The sequence below is a fragment of the Trachypithecus francoisi genome, unplaced genomic scaffold (genome assembly GCF_009764315.1).
Source record: "Trachypithecus francoisi isolate TF-2019V2 unplaced genomic scaffold, Tfra_2.0 Lachesis_group15, whole genome shotgun sequence".
Lineage (NCBI taxonomy): Eukaryota > Metazoa > Chordata > Mammalia > Primates > Cercopithecidae > Trachypithecus > Trachypithecus francoisi.
Window position 1 is genome coordinate 114346755 of NW_022681460.1, and position 15303 is coordinate 114362057.

Here is a 15303-nt window from a genome sequence, read left to right on the forward strand (position 1 = left end):
ACCCCGGGACCTAGCCAGGATGCCGTCAGTCTGACCCTCCTTCCCGCTGCCCCCAAGCCTCACACCGGCCCCTCCGGTCGGGCTTCCCATCAGGACGCTGGGAACAGCAGCTGGTTTTACTCCTGTTCAGATACTCTCGGGAGCCCCATTCAGCCCTGCAGCTTTTCCCGGACGCAAAGGCCCCCTCTGCTCTCCCTACACCTGCTCCCTCCCCCGACCCTGCTCCCAGGAGACCCCCAGGATGGGACGCCATTGGCCTCCGTTCTCCTGCCCTGAGCCTGCTGGGGCGTCTGGGTCCCCAGCGGTTCCCACCGGGTCCTTCACCTCACCCAGCACGCCCCACCCCTGCCCGGGCTGCAGCGGCCGCCGCCTCCAGCCTCCAGTTTATTCCCGAGAGAACTTGCCAGGCTGCTTGGATCTTTGCACACCCATTCCCGAGCCATCCCTCCCTCGCACCGTGGGGGTCTCAGCTCCAGTGGGGCACCCTCAGGACGCCCCCGCCCCCGTCAGAAGTCACCACCGCAAGCCCTCGGATGCTTTCACTGTCACTATCTGAAACGATCCGTGCAATCACTTGTTTTCGCGCTCTGCGGGTGTGCCAGGGTCTCCAATGAGGGGTTTCTGGCCGGGCACGCAGCAGGTGCACGGGGGGTGTGAGGGCTGTGAAGGGCCCTGGCCGCGGGCTGGGCGACAGGGTCCAGAGATGGGGGTCTGACCACCCTGTCTCCTCTGGGCCGGGTCTCACCTTCCTCGCCTCCCCAGGTGGTGGCCAAGGGCAGGGACGCGCGGTGCCGCCCCCGTTCCCATAGGACCCCGGACCCCTGGGCCACCCGCCGGCGCCCGCTCTCCCGCCTCCCCTCGCCCTCCCTTCCGCCTCCCGCGTCCTCCCCGCCCGCCCGCCGCGCGCCCGGGTTTGTTATTGTGCGGGTGCCCGCGGCGAGGGGGGCGGGGGCGCGTGCCGGGCCTGCCGCGTGCTTGTGGACGCCGTGCCGGGAGCGCGCCGCGCGCGGGGGCCGGGGCGGGGCGGGGGCGGGGCTCGGCATTCTCGGCGCCCCCGCCTGGGCTCGCGAACCCGGATTGGCTCCCCACGCCGGGAGCGCGCCGGGGCGCGGCGTTTGGGGCCGGGCGGGGGCCGCGCGCGGCGCCGGCGGCGGCCGCGGAGGAGCGCGGGGAGGGCGAGGGGAGGAGGAGGCGCCCGCCTGATTCCCTGCAAAGCGGCCTTATTTATCTGGGCACAGCCTCAGCCTCCCCGGTGGGAGGCTTGGGGCGGCCGATCCTCTCCCACCGGGGAGCTCCTTTCCGTGCGCGGCCGAGGGGGCCCGGCCAGGCCGGGACGCGGGGCGCGGGGCGCAGGGCGCGGCCGGGCCCTGCCGGCCAGTCCAGCACCCCGGCGGCCCCCGCGCGCGCCGACGCCCATGCCGGGCTGCCCATGACGGGAGGTCGCCCGGCAGACAGCGTGGCATGAGCCAGGAGCCCGGGCCGAGGTAAGGTGCGCGTGCGGCCGGCTGAGGTGCGGGGAGGGGGCCAGGCCGCACCTCCGCGGCGGCCACAATGAGGAGGGGGCGGGGTGGGGGTGGGGGCCGCGCCGCCGCCTCCGGGTAAGGGCTTACGGAACGGCAGCCCCTTCCCCACCTCCCCCGCGGCCGCTGGGCCTCCGTCCCTGCCTGGCCTTCCCGCAGCCCCGCCACCCGGCCCCTGGCCTGGAAGAGGCCCGCTCCCCATCGGCCACTCGGCCGGGGCTGAGGATCGGTGCCGCCTGGGCCGCCGAAAGGAGGAATTGTAGGCCCCCGGCTCCCACCCCGCCTGGTGGGCTCAGAGGGCGCCCTTCGGACCTAAGTGACAGGCCAGGGGCCGTTCAACTGCAGGGGAGGCGCGTGGCTGTGCGGCCTGCGGGCCGGCCCTCCCCAGGCTGCTTCTGGACCCGGGCCTGCACTGAGCTGCCGCCCGCGGGAGGAGGAGGGTGGGGGGAGGCTGGCACTTTCCTGGTTCTGGAGGCGGGACCGGGCCTTGGCCAAGGTTGGAGGGCCTCAGAAGGGAAACGGCACCTTCAGACCTGCTGGGGAGGGTCCCGTGTCCTCCTGGGGATTAGGTGGGTGGAGAGGTTTCCCCACCCATCACCCCAGAAGGAGAGAGGGTTGCGGTGGCCGCCTCAGGAACCCACGGCCCAGCGGCCACTCCAGGCCCTTCCCAGGCTCCAGGCTCTGCTCACGCAGCCTGCCCTCCACAGGAGGAGCAGATGGCGGAGGCCACCTCACCTGCCTCTTCCTTCAGGCCCTTCCCCCACACCCATGCATCCGAGGGCCCAATGGCCAGGGGCAGCTCAGGCCTCCCTGGCGCTGCAGCTGGACAGGGCCCTCTCCCAGCCCACCCCCTCGGCGTGGTGCTGGACAGCAGCTTTGGAGCAGAAGGCTTGAGTGAGGCCAGGAGACTGAGGGGTTTACCGTCTCCCAGGCCAGGGCAGAGGCCTGGTGGAACCTGGCTGGCCCGGCCAGAGGTGGACACAGAGCCGGACCTGGAGCCGCCTGGATGGGAGGGAAATTCAAGGCCCAGCTGCAAACACGGCTGTGTGGGGGGACTCTAGGACTCACTTGCCCCACTCCCTGCCCCCTGCCACCCCAACCGCCCCTCACCTGGGGCCAGACCCGTGAGTTCAGCCCCTTCATTGATGGACTCACCGCCTCCAGCTCACACCCACTTCCAGGGCCGCTGAACCAGTCCTACTCCCACTGATGGAGAAGGACACAGACGGCTTTGTGGCTGGGAGGAACGGGGCCCTTGAACCAGCCAGACGTGGACCCAGGAAGCCCTGTGTTGCCAGGGGTTAGGGATGCCCCACCCGGGTGGCACTGCTCAGCCAGCCAAAGACCCCGTCTCCTTGCATGTGGGCACCCACTGCTGTGCCTCCCATGACTGGGTGGCAGTGAAGGGAGCTCTGTGGGTGAGCAGGTGACCTGAGCCTTCCTCACCAGTGGTGCAGGAGGAGCCAGCGGCCAAACCGGCTGCAGTGCGTGGGTTTGGGCCTCATTCCTTCGCTGGGCAGGAAAGAGGGGTGATGGTTTCTGGCAGCTGCCTGGAGCAGCAGGCATTGGGGCCCAGGCCTCGCCTCTGAGAGTGCTCACGCTCTCCCGAGCAGGGGCTGAGATGAGGCGTGGATCCCAGCACCCACTCCCCAGGGTGTCCAGCCTGCAAGGCTGAGCTGCCCTGGGCTTGACCATGGGTCCTTAGTCTGCTGGGGCAGCAACACGGGTCTCTCTCGAGGCCACGTGCCTGCTGGGCCATGGTGCCCCTCCCCAGAGCCCCTGGTGCACCCCCAGAAGCATCTCAAGCTGGGGGCGGGAGAGGAGCTCTGCCGCTGTGCCACGTGCCAAGTGGCAGGGACACGGGTGTGCCTGCGTCACGGGGCTGCCACGGAATGTGTCAGCCTGCACCCTGTCCCCAATCCCCAGCCACCCCAGCTGTCACCCCAGTCTCTGGGGCTGCCGCTGCAGATGGAGCCCGATGTGCGTTTTTCTGGCCACCAGGGCCCTGTGCAACTCCAAAGCCCTCCGTGGGCAGGCCTCAATGGTCCCTGAGGTTCTATAAGGGCCGAGTATTTGGTTAGGCTGTGCCCTGGTCTGATGCTCACAGAGATGGGGGCACCAGACGTGGAGGAAGAGACCGTCAAACTGGGGGCGCTGAGGGGTGAGGATTCCCAGGCATGCACCCAAAAGAAGGATGTCCCGGGGGTGGGCACGCAGTGTGTAGCCTCTACAAGGAACTCAGTGCCGTGGCAGGGACCCTGCAGGATGAGGCCAGTGCTTGGAGAGACCACCAGCCCAGGGACCAGCAGGAAGGCATCGAGACCCCATGAGGCAGAACAGAGCAGAGCGAGGACCCTGTGAGGTGCACCTGGCCAGGACCCAGGTACAGGGAATCAGCCAGCCCCGGGGCTCTTGGAGCCAATCGTAGCCTTTGTAACTTCTGGCAAATCCCTTTGCAAGCTCTGTTTCCCCAGTCCTGGTTAGGCAGTGTGTGAACGAAGGGCTCTAGTCAGTCGGAGGAGGGGTGCGTGTGATGCCAGGGAGAGCAGGGCAGGAGAACCCCCTTCCCTCTCTTGGCTTGGGCCAGATGGTGGAGGACAGGCAGCCGCTTCCTCAGCCCTGCAGCTCCTGAGGAGGGAGCCAGCTGAAAAGGAGATGGGCTCTCCTCATCTGAAGGCTCTGTTTATTCCAAGGCCCACCCCAGCCCCGGGGTCTTGGGAGCCCTCTCAGTGACTCAGGTACCAACCTAATCCCAACTCCAGAGGCTACTCTCCCCATGGACACTGGCCCTGGCATGATCCAGATTAATTTCCCTAGCTATGCCTTCCCCGCTGACTGGCCTCCTCCTAAATTTGAGCAATCCTCCATCAGCCCTCGGGGGCCCCTGGCAGCTGCTCCCCTTTCTGCATGACTGAGCTAGTGGGGCCAAATTCCTCATTCATTCATTCCGCGAACATGCAGAGGCCATGCACATTGGTGCTGTCCGTCCTCAAGAGTCCTCAGGCCAGGAGGAGAGGCACCAGATGGACGGTGATGATAACCCGTGGGATTGTGAGACCCTGGAGGGGCTTTCTTAAGAGCTGGGGGTCCTGGAGCAGGAGGCAGGGGCCACCTCACACCAGGAGCTGAGGGATGGAGGAGAAGAGCTTGCAGGGCTAAGGCAGGGAAACCCTGCCAGGCAAGCAGGGGGAACGGCATTTGCCCAGGCAGAGGGGCAGGGGGGGAGGAATGGCATGACTGGGCTGTGGCATCAGGGCTGGGAAGGGGCAGGAGCTGAGGTCTCAGGGCTCAGTGATTTGCTTCGCAGAAGGGGCAGCTCTTGTGGGGCCCCAGCATGACTGTCTGGGAATGGTCAGCCTGGAAGCCTTACATGCGGGGTCCTCCCAGGAGCACCCAGACCCCACTGTGCTCCCTAGGCTCACTCTGGCCACCCGCCTCACACTGCATCCCTTGGGGAGGACATAGAGGCCACGGTCACCTCTCCCCAGCAGCTCCCAGGCCAGGCTCAGGCTGCTGAGGACAAGACAGCTGAGGTAGGGCCACCTCTCTCTCTTTCCCCTGGGGTGAGCCCAGGAGTCTCCACAGACTTCCACTTCAAGCTCAGCCAGCACCCCAGGGACTGAGGCTGAGGATGGTGCAGGTGTGGCCGCCTTTTTACCAAGTCTCTTCCCCGTATTAGCACCCGGGGTGCTTGTCCCTAAAGGGAGAGGTAGTCCCTAGCAGCCCACGCAGGTCGTCCGAGCCCCTTTGGGTGGAATGAGGGCTCTCACAGTCACCAGCAGGAAAGGGGACTCTGTGAGCCATGGGAACCTGCTCCTGGGTGACCGTCTGGCTGGGTGGGTGGGGCCAGGGCCAGGCAGAGGGGCCCTTGTCTGAGCCCCCAGGGACTTCTCACTTAACCAGCAGAAAGATCCCAGTCTCCACTGGGAGCTCAGCTTTCTCCCACAGCGCCCATGCCTGGGCCAAAGTGTGTGGCTGTTTGCATTTTTGAGCTACAGGGTGGGAGATTCTCGGGCTGAGTCAGTCAAGCCGGGAATGTGAGGAGCAGCGGGGGCCGGCAGGAACATGGACACGAGATTGGGGGGCAGCGGGGCCGCCTGTGCAGGGACGCAGGAGATTGGGGGGCAGCGGGGCCGCCTGTGCAGGGACGCAGGAGATTGGGGGGCAGCGGAGCCACCCGCCTCTGCAGGGACGCAGCTGCCACCAAGCACATGGGTCGAGGGCTGACGGCAGGCAGAGCAACGTCTGCTGGCTGCGGTGTGGGTGTGGATGAGGGCAGCCAGGCCCGGACCCATACCCCGACAGCCGCTCCTCAACCTGTCCCCTCCCTCCTGTGGGCTCTCCAAGTGTGGCTTGATTTCTCCATCTCGACCCTGAGGCCTGGAGGTGGGGACAGGACTGTGGGCGCCAGGAAACGTGAGCTCCCTAGCGGGGCGGGAAAGGAGCCCTGCGAATGCCTCCCCCAGGCCCCCCCAGCCCTGGCGCTCCACGTGCAGGCCCATGACTGGGAGCGTTTTCAACCTAAATCGGCACTGCTCCGGGATTATTCCTACACTGGCACCGCCCCCGCCGCCTCCTCCGGATCGTTCTCGGCTTCTCCCCCACTCCCCGCCCCTGGGGCCCCTCCCTGCTGAGCGGGGATTGCGGGGCTGCCCCGACCCCGCCGCTGTCGGCGGTGAAACTGGCCTGGGCCTGGCCCTGAGCGCGCGGCTGGGGCGGCCGCTGTCCATGGTGCTGGCGCGGGTGACGCGCCGACCGGCGGGGTCTGCGGAGGCCCAGGCGTCTCTGGCGGTGAAGTCGGCACTCCCGGATCTGGGGGCACGGAGCATATTTAGGCTGGGGCTGCCTCCCGCTCTGGAGTCGGGGCGGCCGTGGGCCTGGTGCTGCCCCCTCGGGCGCAGGCATCCTGCGATGTCCCCTCTCCCCGGCTCTGGGAGGGAACCAAGGCAGCCCTGCGCCAGGCCTCCCCAGACACCGGGGGCAAATTACTCCTCAGAGCCTCGTGTTCTTTACCCGAAACCTGAGGTAGGGACACCCCCACCCCTAAGGGCGGCCGTGAGGTCGGAACATGTGTGACCCCGGCGGGCCCTTGCAAATGTTGTGATGTCGTCAGCCTCTGGGAGGCTGAGCCTTATCATGGACACATGACGGGGGTCACCGGCTGTGGGTGCCTCCTCTGTGGAGGGCCTGGCTCCACTTTCCAGGACCTGAATGACACCTTTGGGGAGAGGGAGATGGTACAGAGGGTGGGGCTGGGGCTCCTGCCATCAGGGCAGGAAGGACTTTAAACCCAAAGCTGGGTTCTCAGCCACAAGGGCCACATGTTCTGGTGACACCCCTGGTCCTGGCCCTGGTCTGCACCCCTCCCCAGATGTGGGCCGGTGGCAAGGCTGGCCCTGTCTGGGGCTTGGAAGCCAGTGTGGGGGCCTGGTGCTGGGAAGAGCAGGGCAGGACTTCCCACTGCCTCCCTCCCTCCCCTCCACCCTGACCAGATTATGGGGAACGGGCTGCCGGCCTTGGGGTTGCAATGCCATCCCAGACCCCACCACTCTCTGTGGTGGAGCTGACCAGGCTCTGTAGACCCAGAAGAGACACTCGGCCAAAAAGATGTGAGCTGTCCTCTTCCTGAGAGTATTCCAGGGCCCACCCCAAGCCTTGGAATCTTCTTGAGAGACTCTCAGACACCCCCTTGGTGGCTCCAAGAGACCTCCCAGCGAGGCCCTGGCAGGAGGAGGCAGGGTGGGCTGGGAGTGGCTTTGGCCCCTCCTCTGAGATTTTGTGGCAGGAAGGCAGGATCTGCATGAGGCTCCAGGCTTAGTCCTGGGGTCACCTAAGACCCAGAAAGATGCATCTTGCTTTGCCCTGGAGTGTGGCCGTGGGGCTCAGACGTCACTCTCCCAGCCCTTGCTATGAGCCATGCACTGAGCTCATTCACTTTGCGATGCCCCAAGGCAGTAGGTACCGTCACCTCCCTAGGCTTCAAGGTGAGGAAATTGAGGCTCAGAGAAGGGAAGTGGCTTGCCAAGACCACAGAGCCAGGGTGGGGCCCATTTCAAGTCCAGGGCGTGTGACCCCAGGGGCTCTAACCTCCTCCCCGGATGTTGGGGTGGGGGCGGCAGGAGATCCGGACTGCGGAGCAGATGGTAGCACCGTGAGGGTCCCACCTCTCCTTCGCTCTGTGGCTGTGCCCAGTGCCCCCTGCCACCCCACTCACAGACTGGAGGCCTGCGGAGGGTGCCCAGGACTGGTCCCACCCCACCTTGTGGGTGGATGTCACTGGCCTGAAGATAGCCTCCACATGGTCTTCCGCAGCCAGCTCTGCTCGAACGCTGGCTTCACCACTTATCTGGCCGTGACCTCGGGCAGGCAGTTTGACCTCTGGCCTCAGTTTCCTCATCTGTGCAGTGGGTACGGTTATCACAGCATCGTCCCCATTGGGGAGGTTAAAGTGACAGCTTGTGTCCAGGGCTAACCATGCTGGCACCATGGCAAACCCTGGGAAGATGCCTACCCTTTCTTTGCATTGATTCTTTTTTTTCTTTTTTTGAGACAAAGTCTAACTCTGTTGCCCAGGCTGGAGTGCAGTGGTGTGATCTCAGCTCACTGCAACCTCTGCCTCCAGGGTTCAAGTGGTTCTCCTGCCTTAGACTCCCAAGTAGCTGGACTACAGGAGCCCGCCACCAAGCCCGGCTAATTTTTGTATTTTTAGTAGAGACGGGGTTTCACCATGTTGGCCAGGCTGGTCTCAAACTCCTGACCTTGTAATCCACCCGCCTCGGCCTCCCGAAGTGCAGGATTACAGGCATCAGCCAGTGCACCCAGCTCCTTGGGTAGATTCTGAGCCAGGGAAACTCCTGTGCGCGTGGAGGTTGGCTACAGAGCCAACACCAGAGCACCTCCTGAGAGCTGCGCAGTCACCCTGCAGGGGAGGGGCCAGAGTCCATTCCAGACCCTTCCCTTCAGTTCCTCCAGCCTGTCCAGAGGGGTGGGCCTGGTGGGTACTGACAGTGGACAGCACAGCAGAAGAGGTGAAGAGGGCAGTCCCGGCCTCACCAGGTCCACCTCCATTTTCTTCTCTGTTAAACGGGCATCATGGTACCTAAGTGCCAAAAAGTGTTGGTGTTTCTTGGCCTCACTGGGCAGACAAAAAGGTGTCTGGTTAGAAGTGGCGGCTCATGCCCGTAATCCCAGAATTTTGGGAGGCCGAGGTAGGTGGATCACTTGAGGTCATGAGTTTGAGACCAGCCTGACCAACAGGGAGAAACCCCTTCTCTACTAAAAATACAAAATTAGCCAGGGGTGGTGGCAGGCGCCTGTAGTCCCAGCTACTCGGGCGGCTGAGGCAGGAGAATCACTTGAACCTGGGAGGCGGAGGGGTTGCAGCGAGCCAAGATCACCTCTCTGCACTCCAGGCAACAAGAGTGAAACTCTGTTTCAAAAAAAAAACAGAAAGAAAAGAAAAGAAGGTGTCCATGGGCAATGGGCAATGAAGGTTGAGCTTAGTGCACACTGTAGGTGCCCAGTGAGTGCCGCCAGTGACCATGGTCAGCTTCCTGTTGCCGCTCACAGTCAGGGAGGGAGAGGCAGGCACTCCCACCCACTCTGTCTGGTGGTTCTGGAGCACTGTGGGGACACCCAGGGAGGGAAGGAGCCCCGCTGCACCTGCCCCCAACCCCGGCCTTCCAGACTCAGCAATAGACTCACTCCCCCTCCTGGCCCTCATCCACAGAGCGTGCCAGGAAGATGTCGAGCCCGGGCATCGACGGCGACCCCAAGCCTCCATGCTTGCCTCGAAATGGTCTGGTGAAGCTGCCAGGCCAGCCCAACGGCCTGGGTGCGGCCAGCATCACCAAGGGCACGCCAGCCACCAAGAACCGTCCCTGCCAGCCACCACCCCCACCCACCCTCCCACCACCCAGCCTGGCTGCTCCACTGCCCCGGGCTGCCCTGGCTGGGGGCCCGTGCCCCCTGGCAGGTGGACCAGCCTCAGCCTTGGCACCTGGGCCCCCAGCGGAGCGGCCGCCACTGGCCACGGACGAGAAGATCCTCAATGGGCTCTTCTGGTATTTCTCGGCCTGCGAGAAGTGTGTGCTGGCCCAGGTGTGCAAGGCCTGGCGGCGCGTGCTTTACCAGCCCAAGTTCTGGGCAGGCCTCACGCCGGTGCTGCACGCCAAGGAGCTCTACAATGTGCTGCCTGGTGGCGAGAAGGAGTTCGTGAACCTGCAGGGCTTTGCTGCAAGAGGCTTCGAGGGCTTCTGCCTGGTTGGCGTCTCCGACCTGGACATCTGTGAGTTCATTGACAACTATGCGCTCTCCAAGAAGGGTGTCAAAGCCATGAGCCTCAAGCGCTCCACCATCACGGACGCAGGCCTCGAGGTGTGCGCCAGGCTGCAGGGGGACAGGGCTGGGGGCAGGGCCGGGCAGCAGCAACCTTGTGGGGGGGAGAGGATGGTGGCTTTGGGGTTGGGGGTGTGTGCCCAGGCTGTGGTGAGGGGGACCTGGCTGGGAGGCAGGGCTGGGCAGCAGCAACCCTGTGGTGGCTGGAGGATGGTGGCTTTGGGGTGGGGGGGTGTACGTCCAGGTTGGGTGGGGGAGACAGGGCTGGGGGACAGGGCTGGGCAGCAGCAATGGGCTGGAGAGGATGGTGGCTTTGGGGTGGGGGAAAGCAGGACTGACTACTGGGGGACCTCATGCAAAGGGAAAATGGGTTCCTTGCTCAAAGACGATCAAGATATTCAAGATGGCAGCAGCAGAGCAGTCGATTAAATGCAGGGCCCAGGCCCGGTGGCTCACGCCTGTCATCCCAGCACTATGGGAGGCTAAGGCGGGCCGCTTACTTGAGGTCAGGAGTTCGAGACCAGCCTGGTCAACATGGTGAAACTCTGTTTCTATTTAAAATGCAAAAATTAGCCAGGCCTGGTGGCGGGCACCTGTAGTCCCAGCTACTTGGGAGGACACTGACGCAGGAGAATTGCTTGAACCCGGGAGGCCGAGGGTGCAGTGAGCTGAGATCATGCCACTGCACACCAGGCTGGAACCTGGGCAACAGTGTAAGACTATCTCAAAATGAATGCATAAATAAATAAAATAAATGCAGGGTGGGGAGGATGCTGGGGGAGGCTGAGGGGCAGCTGGGAAAGGATCTCCCAAGAGCAGAGGTCAGAGGAGCTGCCTGGCAGCTGGGCCTGTAGTTTAATTGTAACATTGGTGCCAATGCCCCTGGCACCTGCTCTGCCAGGCCCTGGGCTCTCGTCCCGATGCCCCACCTCCTCACACACTGCCAAGTGTTTTCAGGGTTCAGCTCCCTGCATGTTTACACCCTACCCAGGACCACTGCTTCCTCCCTGCGAGCTCCACCCCGTCTCCTGCAATCCTCTGGCGCTCGCTGCCGGAAGGAACGCACTGAGCTGGGGGCGGGGAGCCCAGGCCGGGCGCCCCGCTGACCTGGCGCCCGCCCGCCTGCAGGTTATGCTTGAACAGATGCAGGGCGTGGTGCGTCTGGAGCTGTCGGGCTGCAACGACTTCACCGAGGCCGGGCTGTGGTCCAGCCTGAGCGCGCGCATCACCTCGCTGAGCGTGAGTGATTGCATCAACGTGGCCGACGACGCCATCGCGGCCATCTCGCAGCTGCTGCCCAACCTGGCGGAGCTAAGCCTGCAGGCCTACCACGTGACGGACACGGCGCTGGCCTACTTCACGGCGCGCCAGGGCCACAGCACGCACACGCTGCGCCTGCTCTCCTGCTGGGAGATCACCAACCACGGCGTGGTCAACGTGGTGCACAGCCTGCCCAACCTCACCGCGCTCAGCCTCTCGGGCTGCTCCAAGGTCACCGACGACGGCGTGGAGCTCGTGGCCGAGAACCTGCGCAAACTGCGCAGCCTTGACCTCTCGTGGTGCCCACGCATCACCGACATGGCGCTGGAGTACGTGGCTTGCGACCTGCACCGCCTGGAGGAGCTCGTGCTCGACAGGTGCGCGCCCCGGGACCGCGCCGGGCGGGGCAGCACAGGGCGGGCGGCGGGGCGGGGCCGCGGCGGGCCGGGCTGCACGGGGAGAGGCGGGGCGGGGGGAGGGGGCTTCCGGCGGGGCCGCGGCTCTGGCGCGGCTGGCAGAGCCCTCGGAGGCAGAGCGCCTGGGGAGCGGGCAGAACCGTAGCATGGGTGGGCTGGACCCTTGTCCTTGCCGGTGGGTGGAATCGAGGAGGGGCCTGTGGCTGCTCCAGGTGGGGCAGGAAAGGATTCACGCCAGGGACACTCCCAGGAAGACGAGGGAGGGTCCGGGCCAGGTGATTTGAAGGCGGGGGTCCCCTCTGGTGCAACCACAGGTGTGTACGCATCACGGACACTGGCCTCAGCTATCTGTCCACCATGTCGTCCCTCCGCAGCCTCTACCTGCGATGGTGCTGCCAGGTACTGGCTCTCAAACACTCTGGGATTGGGGAATCGGCGGGGAGGTGGGAGCGCGGGGAGAGCTGCTGGCCCCACTCAGATCCTGGGAGAGTCTGGGGCCCCTCCCTATCCAGCAGCCGACTTAAGCGGAACCCAGGGGTCCCCGGCGGCCCCCACCAGCACTTCCCAGCTGCCTCCCGGCTCCGGGATGACTGAGGAACCCCGGGCTTGAACCCACCTAGCCCTCCATGGACCCCAGGGTGCCCTCCGCCTCGGTGCAAGCGGAAATCGTTAAGTCGCTCCTCCACGCCCGACAGGTGCAGGACTTCGGGCTGAAGCACCTCCTGGCCCTGGGGAGTTTGCGCCTCCTGTCTCTGGCAGGTGAGACCCCCGTTTCTACTCTGACACTGAGCAGTGACCACTCACCCCCACCTAGTCCGCCCGTCCAGCCTGCCCGGTCCTTGCGCAAACTCATGCCCGACACGGACACACCGTCCCGGGTCCGAGGCGGAGGAGGAGGGAGACGCGACCCCGCCGTCCCCGCCCGAGCCCTGGGCCGCGGGCACTGAGCCGCCCTATGACCCCGCCGTCCCCGCCCGAGCCCTGGGCCCTGCGCACTGAGCCGCCCTCTAACCCCGCCGCAGGCTGCCCGCTGCTCACTACCACCGGGCTGTCGGGCTTGGTGCAGCTGCAGGAGCTGGAGGAGCTGGAACTGACCAACTGCCCCGGGGCCACCCCCGAGCTCTTCAAGTACTTCTCGCAGCACCTGCCTCGCTGCCTCGTTATTGAGTAGCGCGGGGCCCCCGCCCTGGTCGCGGGAACCCGGCCATGACCTGGGCGGGGGCGCGGGGCGCCGCCGAGCCCCCTCTTCCCGCCTTGCGCTCGGGGGAGTCCCCGCGCCCCCGGCCTAGCGCGGGAGGCGGGGCGAACCGAGGGAAAGCCCCGCCCCGGCCTTCGGCCCCTCCGCCCTCCCGGCCCCGCCCCGGGCATGGGGGCGGCGGGTGGGCCCGCCCCACGCACGCACGCACACTCGGGGACTTTGTGCATGCCCCTCGTGCCCGCACTGCACGCCGCCCTCCGCCACGCCACAGCCACAGCCGCCGCCATCACTCGCTCGCCCGCCCGCTTGGGGGGCGGGGCTCGGTCCTTGGGGGGCGCTTTGAGCTCTCCAGACTGTCCTTACCGCCTTCCCCGCCACACCCGCTCTGTCTCCTCACTGTCCCCCCATCCCGGGCAGGGCCCAAGGGAATTGAGGGGGCTGGGTCCCCCAGGACACAGGGGCCCGGAAGAGCCCTACGGGCTGCCTGCATCTTCCACCGCACCATGCCTGGAGCCCTCCGAGGGGTGTCAGGGGAAACAGGCCACCGCCAAAGCCATGGCCCGCCGCCGAGAGCCCAAGCCCGACCCGCACCTCCTCACCCATCCAGCCTGACCCACGCGGCCTCCCTTCCTCGTTGCCGCTGTGTGGGGCAGCCCCCCTGTCCGCCCCTAACCCAGCCTTGGTCCCTGGCCAGGCTGAGACAGAATTGGGCAGGGAGAGGGCAGAAGGGCTGGCGATCACTTGGAGTCATTAACATTATCCCAGCTGACTCCGATCGGCCTCAACCCAGGGGTAGCACAGGCACCTCGCAAGCCTCCGAGCTGGAGCCACCCTCAGGCCTGGGGAGAGGCCTGGGCCAACCCCACACCTCAGCTCCTGCACCCAGCCGGGCTCAGTTCAGGCCTGGGCCCCGAGCTTCACCCTGGGCGCTCTCCTCAGGTGGTCTGCAGAGTGGACCCAGCCAAGGGTCAGGGTCAGCACTGGGTCAGCGACTCCAATCTTCCAGTGGCCAGCATGCCCTAGACACCCCGAGGAGGGAGGGCTCCTTTCTAGCCTCCCCCTCACTTCACCCCTCCCCAGCTTCCCAAATTTCTGCCTGCCCAAATGGGCTCTGACCGTGCTCTGTCGGCCTGAGACATTTGGAAGTCCTGGGGGATGCTGGCAAACCTCAGCCGTCGCTGAGGAGGGGGCTGGGGCCCCTTCCCATCCCAACCTTGAGCCCCAGGAGATACAGCGCCCACACCCAATCTTGGGACAGTCCCTATCTGGTTGGAAGAGAGTAACCAGTTTCCAGAGAGCCAGAGAGTGAGAGAGAAAGAGTGAGAGAGAGAGAGAGAAAGAGAGAGATGCTGTTGAATCAGAAACAGATCAACAGCCCAAAGATTTTCCAGCCCCAGGAAGCTCCAGGGCTGAGTGGTCAGGAGCCAGTTTCTCCAGCCCCTCCTCCCCACAACCCCTAGTGGGGAGGGGCAGCTGTCCATTTGCCCAAAGTATTAATGCAACTGAAGCTGTGATATTTCCAACGACTGTAGGAGGAAAAATTAAGGGGAGAGAGGAAAACAAAACCAACCAACCCCTAAAATCATTTTCTTATTGTACATAACGACCTCATTCTCCTGTATATGCGGAAGATATAACCTTATATTTGGTAAGTGTTTCTTGTGCTATTTTATCACGTGACCTGTTTATAAAAATATATATTAAAAAAATTGTAAAAATATGTGTCTGAGTTGTTTTTAGGTCACCAGACCACGGTGTAGATTGGCATATCTGCCCTGGGCGTCCCAGGTCTCCGGATTCTCCTGTACCTTTTATCAGATTTATTCTTTCTTGCAACAAAGGGGTAGAGGCTGGATGCCAATGTGGTAGAATGGAAACAGCAGTGACTACACGGAAGGAAGAGGACCTCCCCTTCCTTAAAGGCAGAGATGACACTAAACTCACTACACATAATATTCCCTCCAGAATATCTAGACTCTAGCCCACCCTTCCAGAGAAGCAGAAATGAGCCCTGTTCTATGCACAGAGGAACAGGCAGGGACAAGGATGTCGCAAAAGATTACATAATGCACCAATAGCAGACAATGTCTCACACCCAGGGGAGAAAGGTCAAAAGTGGGTAACTGAGGCTGGGCACGGTGGCTCACGCCTGTAATCCTAGCACTTAGGGAGGCCAAAGGGGGTGGATCACCTGAGGTCAGGAGTTCAAGACCAGCCTGGCCAACATGGTGAAACCCTGTCTCTACTAAATATACAAAAAATTAACCGGGTGTGGTGGTGGTTGCCTGTAATCCCAGCTACTACGGAGGCTGAGGCAGGATCACTTGAACCCGGGGGGTGGAGGTTGCTGTGAGCTGAGATTGCGCCACCTCGCTCCAACCTGGGTGACACAGCAAAACTCCGTCTCAAAAAATTTTTAAAAAGAGACTGGGCACGGTGGCTCACACCTGTAATTCTAGCACTTTGGGAGGCCAAGGCGGGTGGATCACCTGAGGTTGGGAGTTTGAGACCAGCCTGAACAACATGGAGAAGCCCCGTCTCTACTAAAAATACAAAATTAGCCCAGCATGGT

General features: G+C 64.1%; 1 protein-coding gene across 1 annotated transcript; it reads left to right on the top strand.

The window, feature by feature from the left end:
• Window positions 1–1129: 1129 nt before the first annotated feature.
• On the top strand, window positions 1130–14449 carry FBXL16 (F-box and leucine rich repeat protein 16). The gene is made up of 6 exons (XM_033236355.1): window positions 1130–1484; window positions 9250–9896; window positions 10986–11494; window positions 11848–11932; window positions 12229–12292; window positions 12556–14449. The coding sequence occupies exons 2-6, from the start codon at window positions 9264–9266 to the stop codon at window positions 12702–12704; spliced, it is 1440 nt and encodes a 479-aa protein (XP_033092246.1). The 5' UTR covers window positions 1130–1484; window positions 9250–9263; the 3' UTR covers window positions 12705–14449.
• The last annotated feature ends 854 nt before the right edge of the window (window positions 14450–15303 follow it).

Bases quoted from the DNA above. Each gene is read 5' to 3' on its own strand.
- FBXL16 (XM_033236355.1), top strand. From the start codon at position 9,264: ATGTCGAGCCCGGGCATCGACGGCGACCCCAAGCCTCCATGCTTGCCT. The intron at 11,933-12,228 runs GTACTGGCTCTC...CACGCCCGACAG, and splicing joins ACCTGCGATGGTGCTGCCAG to GTGCAGGACTTCGGGCTGAA. The intron at 12,293-12,555 runs GTGAGACCCCCG...ACCCCGCCGCAG, and splicing joins GCGCCTCCTGTCTCTGGCAG to GCTGCCCGCTGCTCACTACC.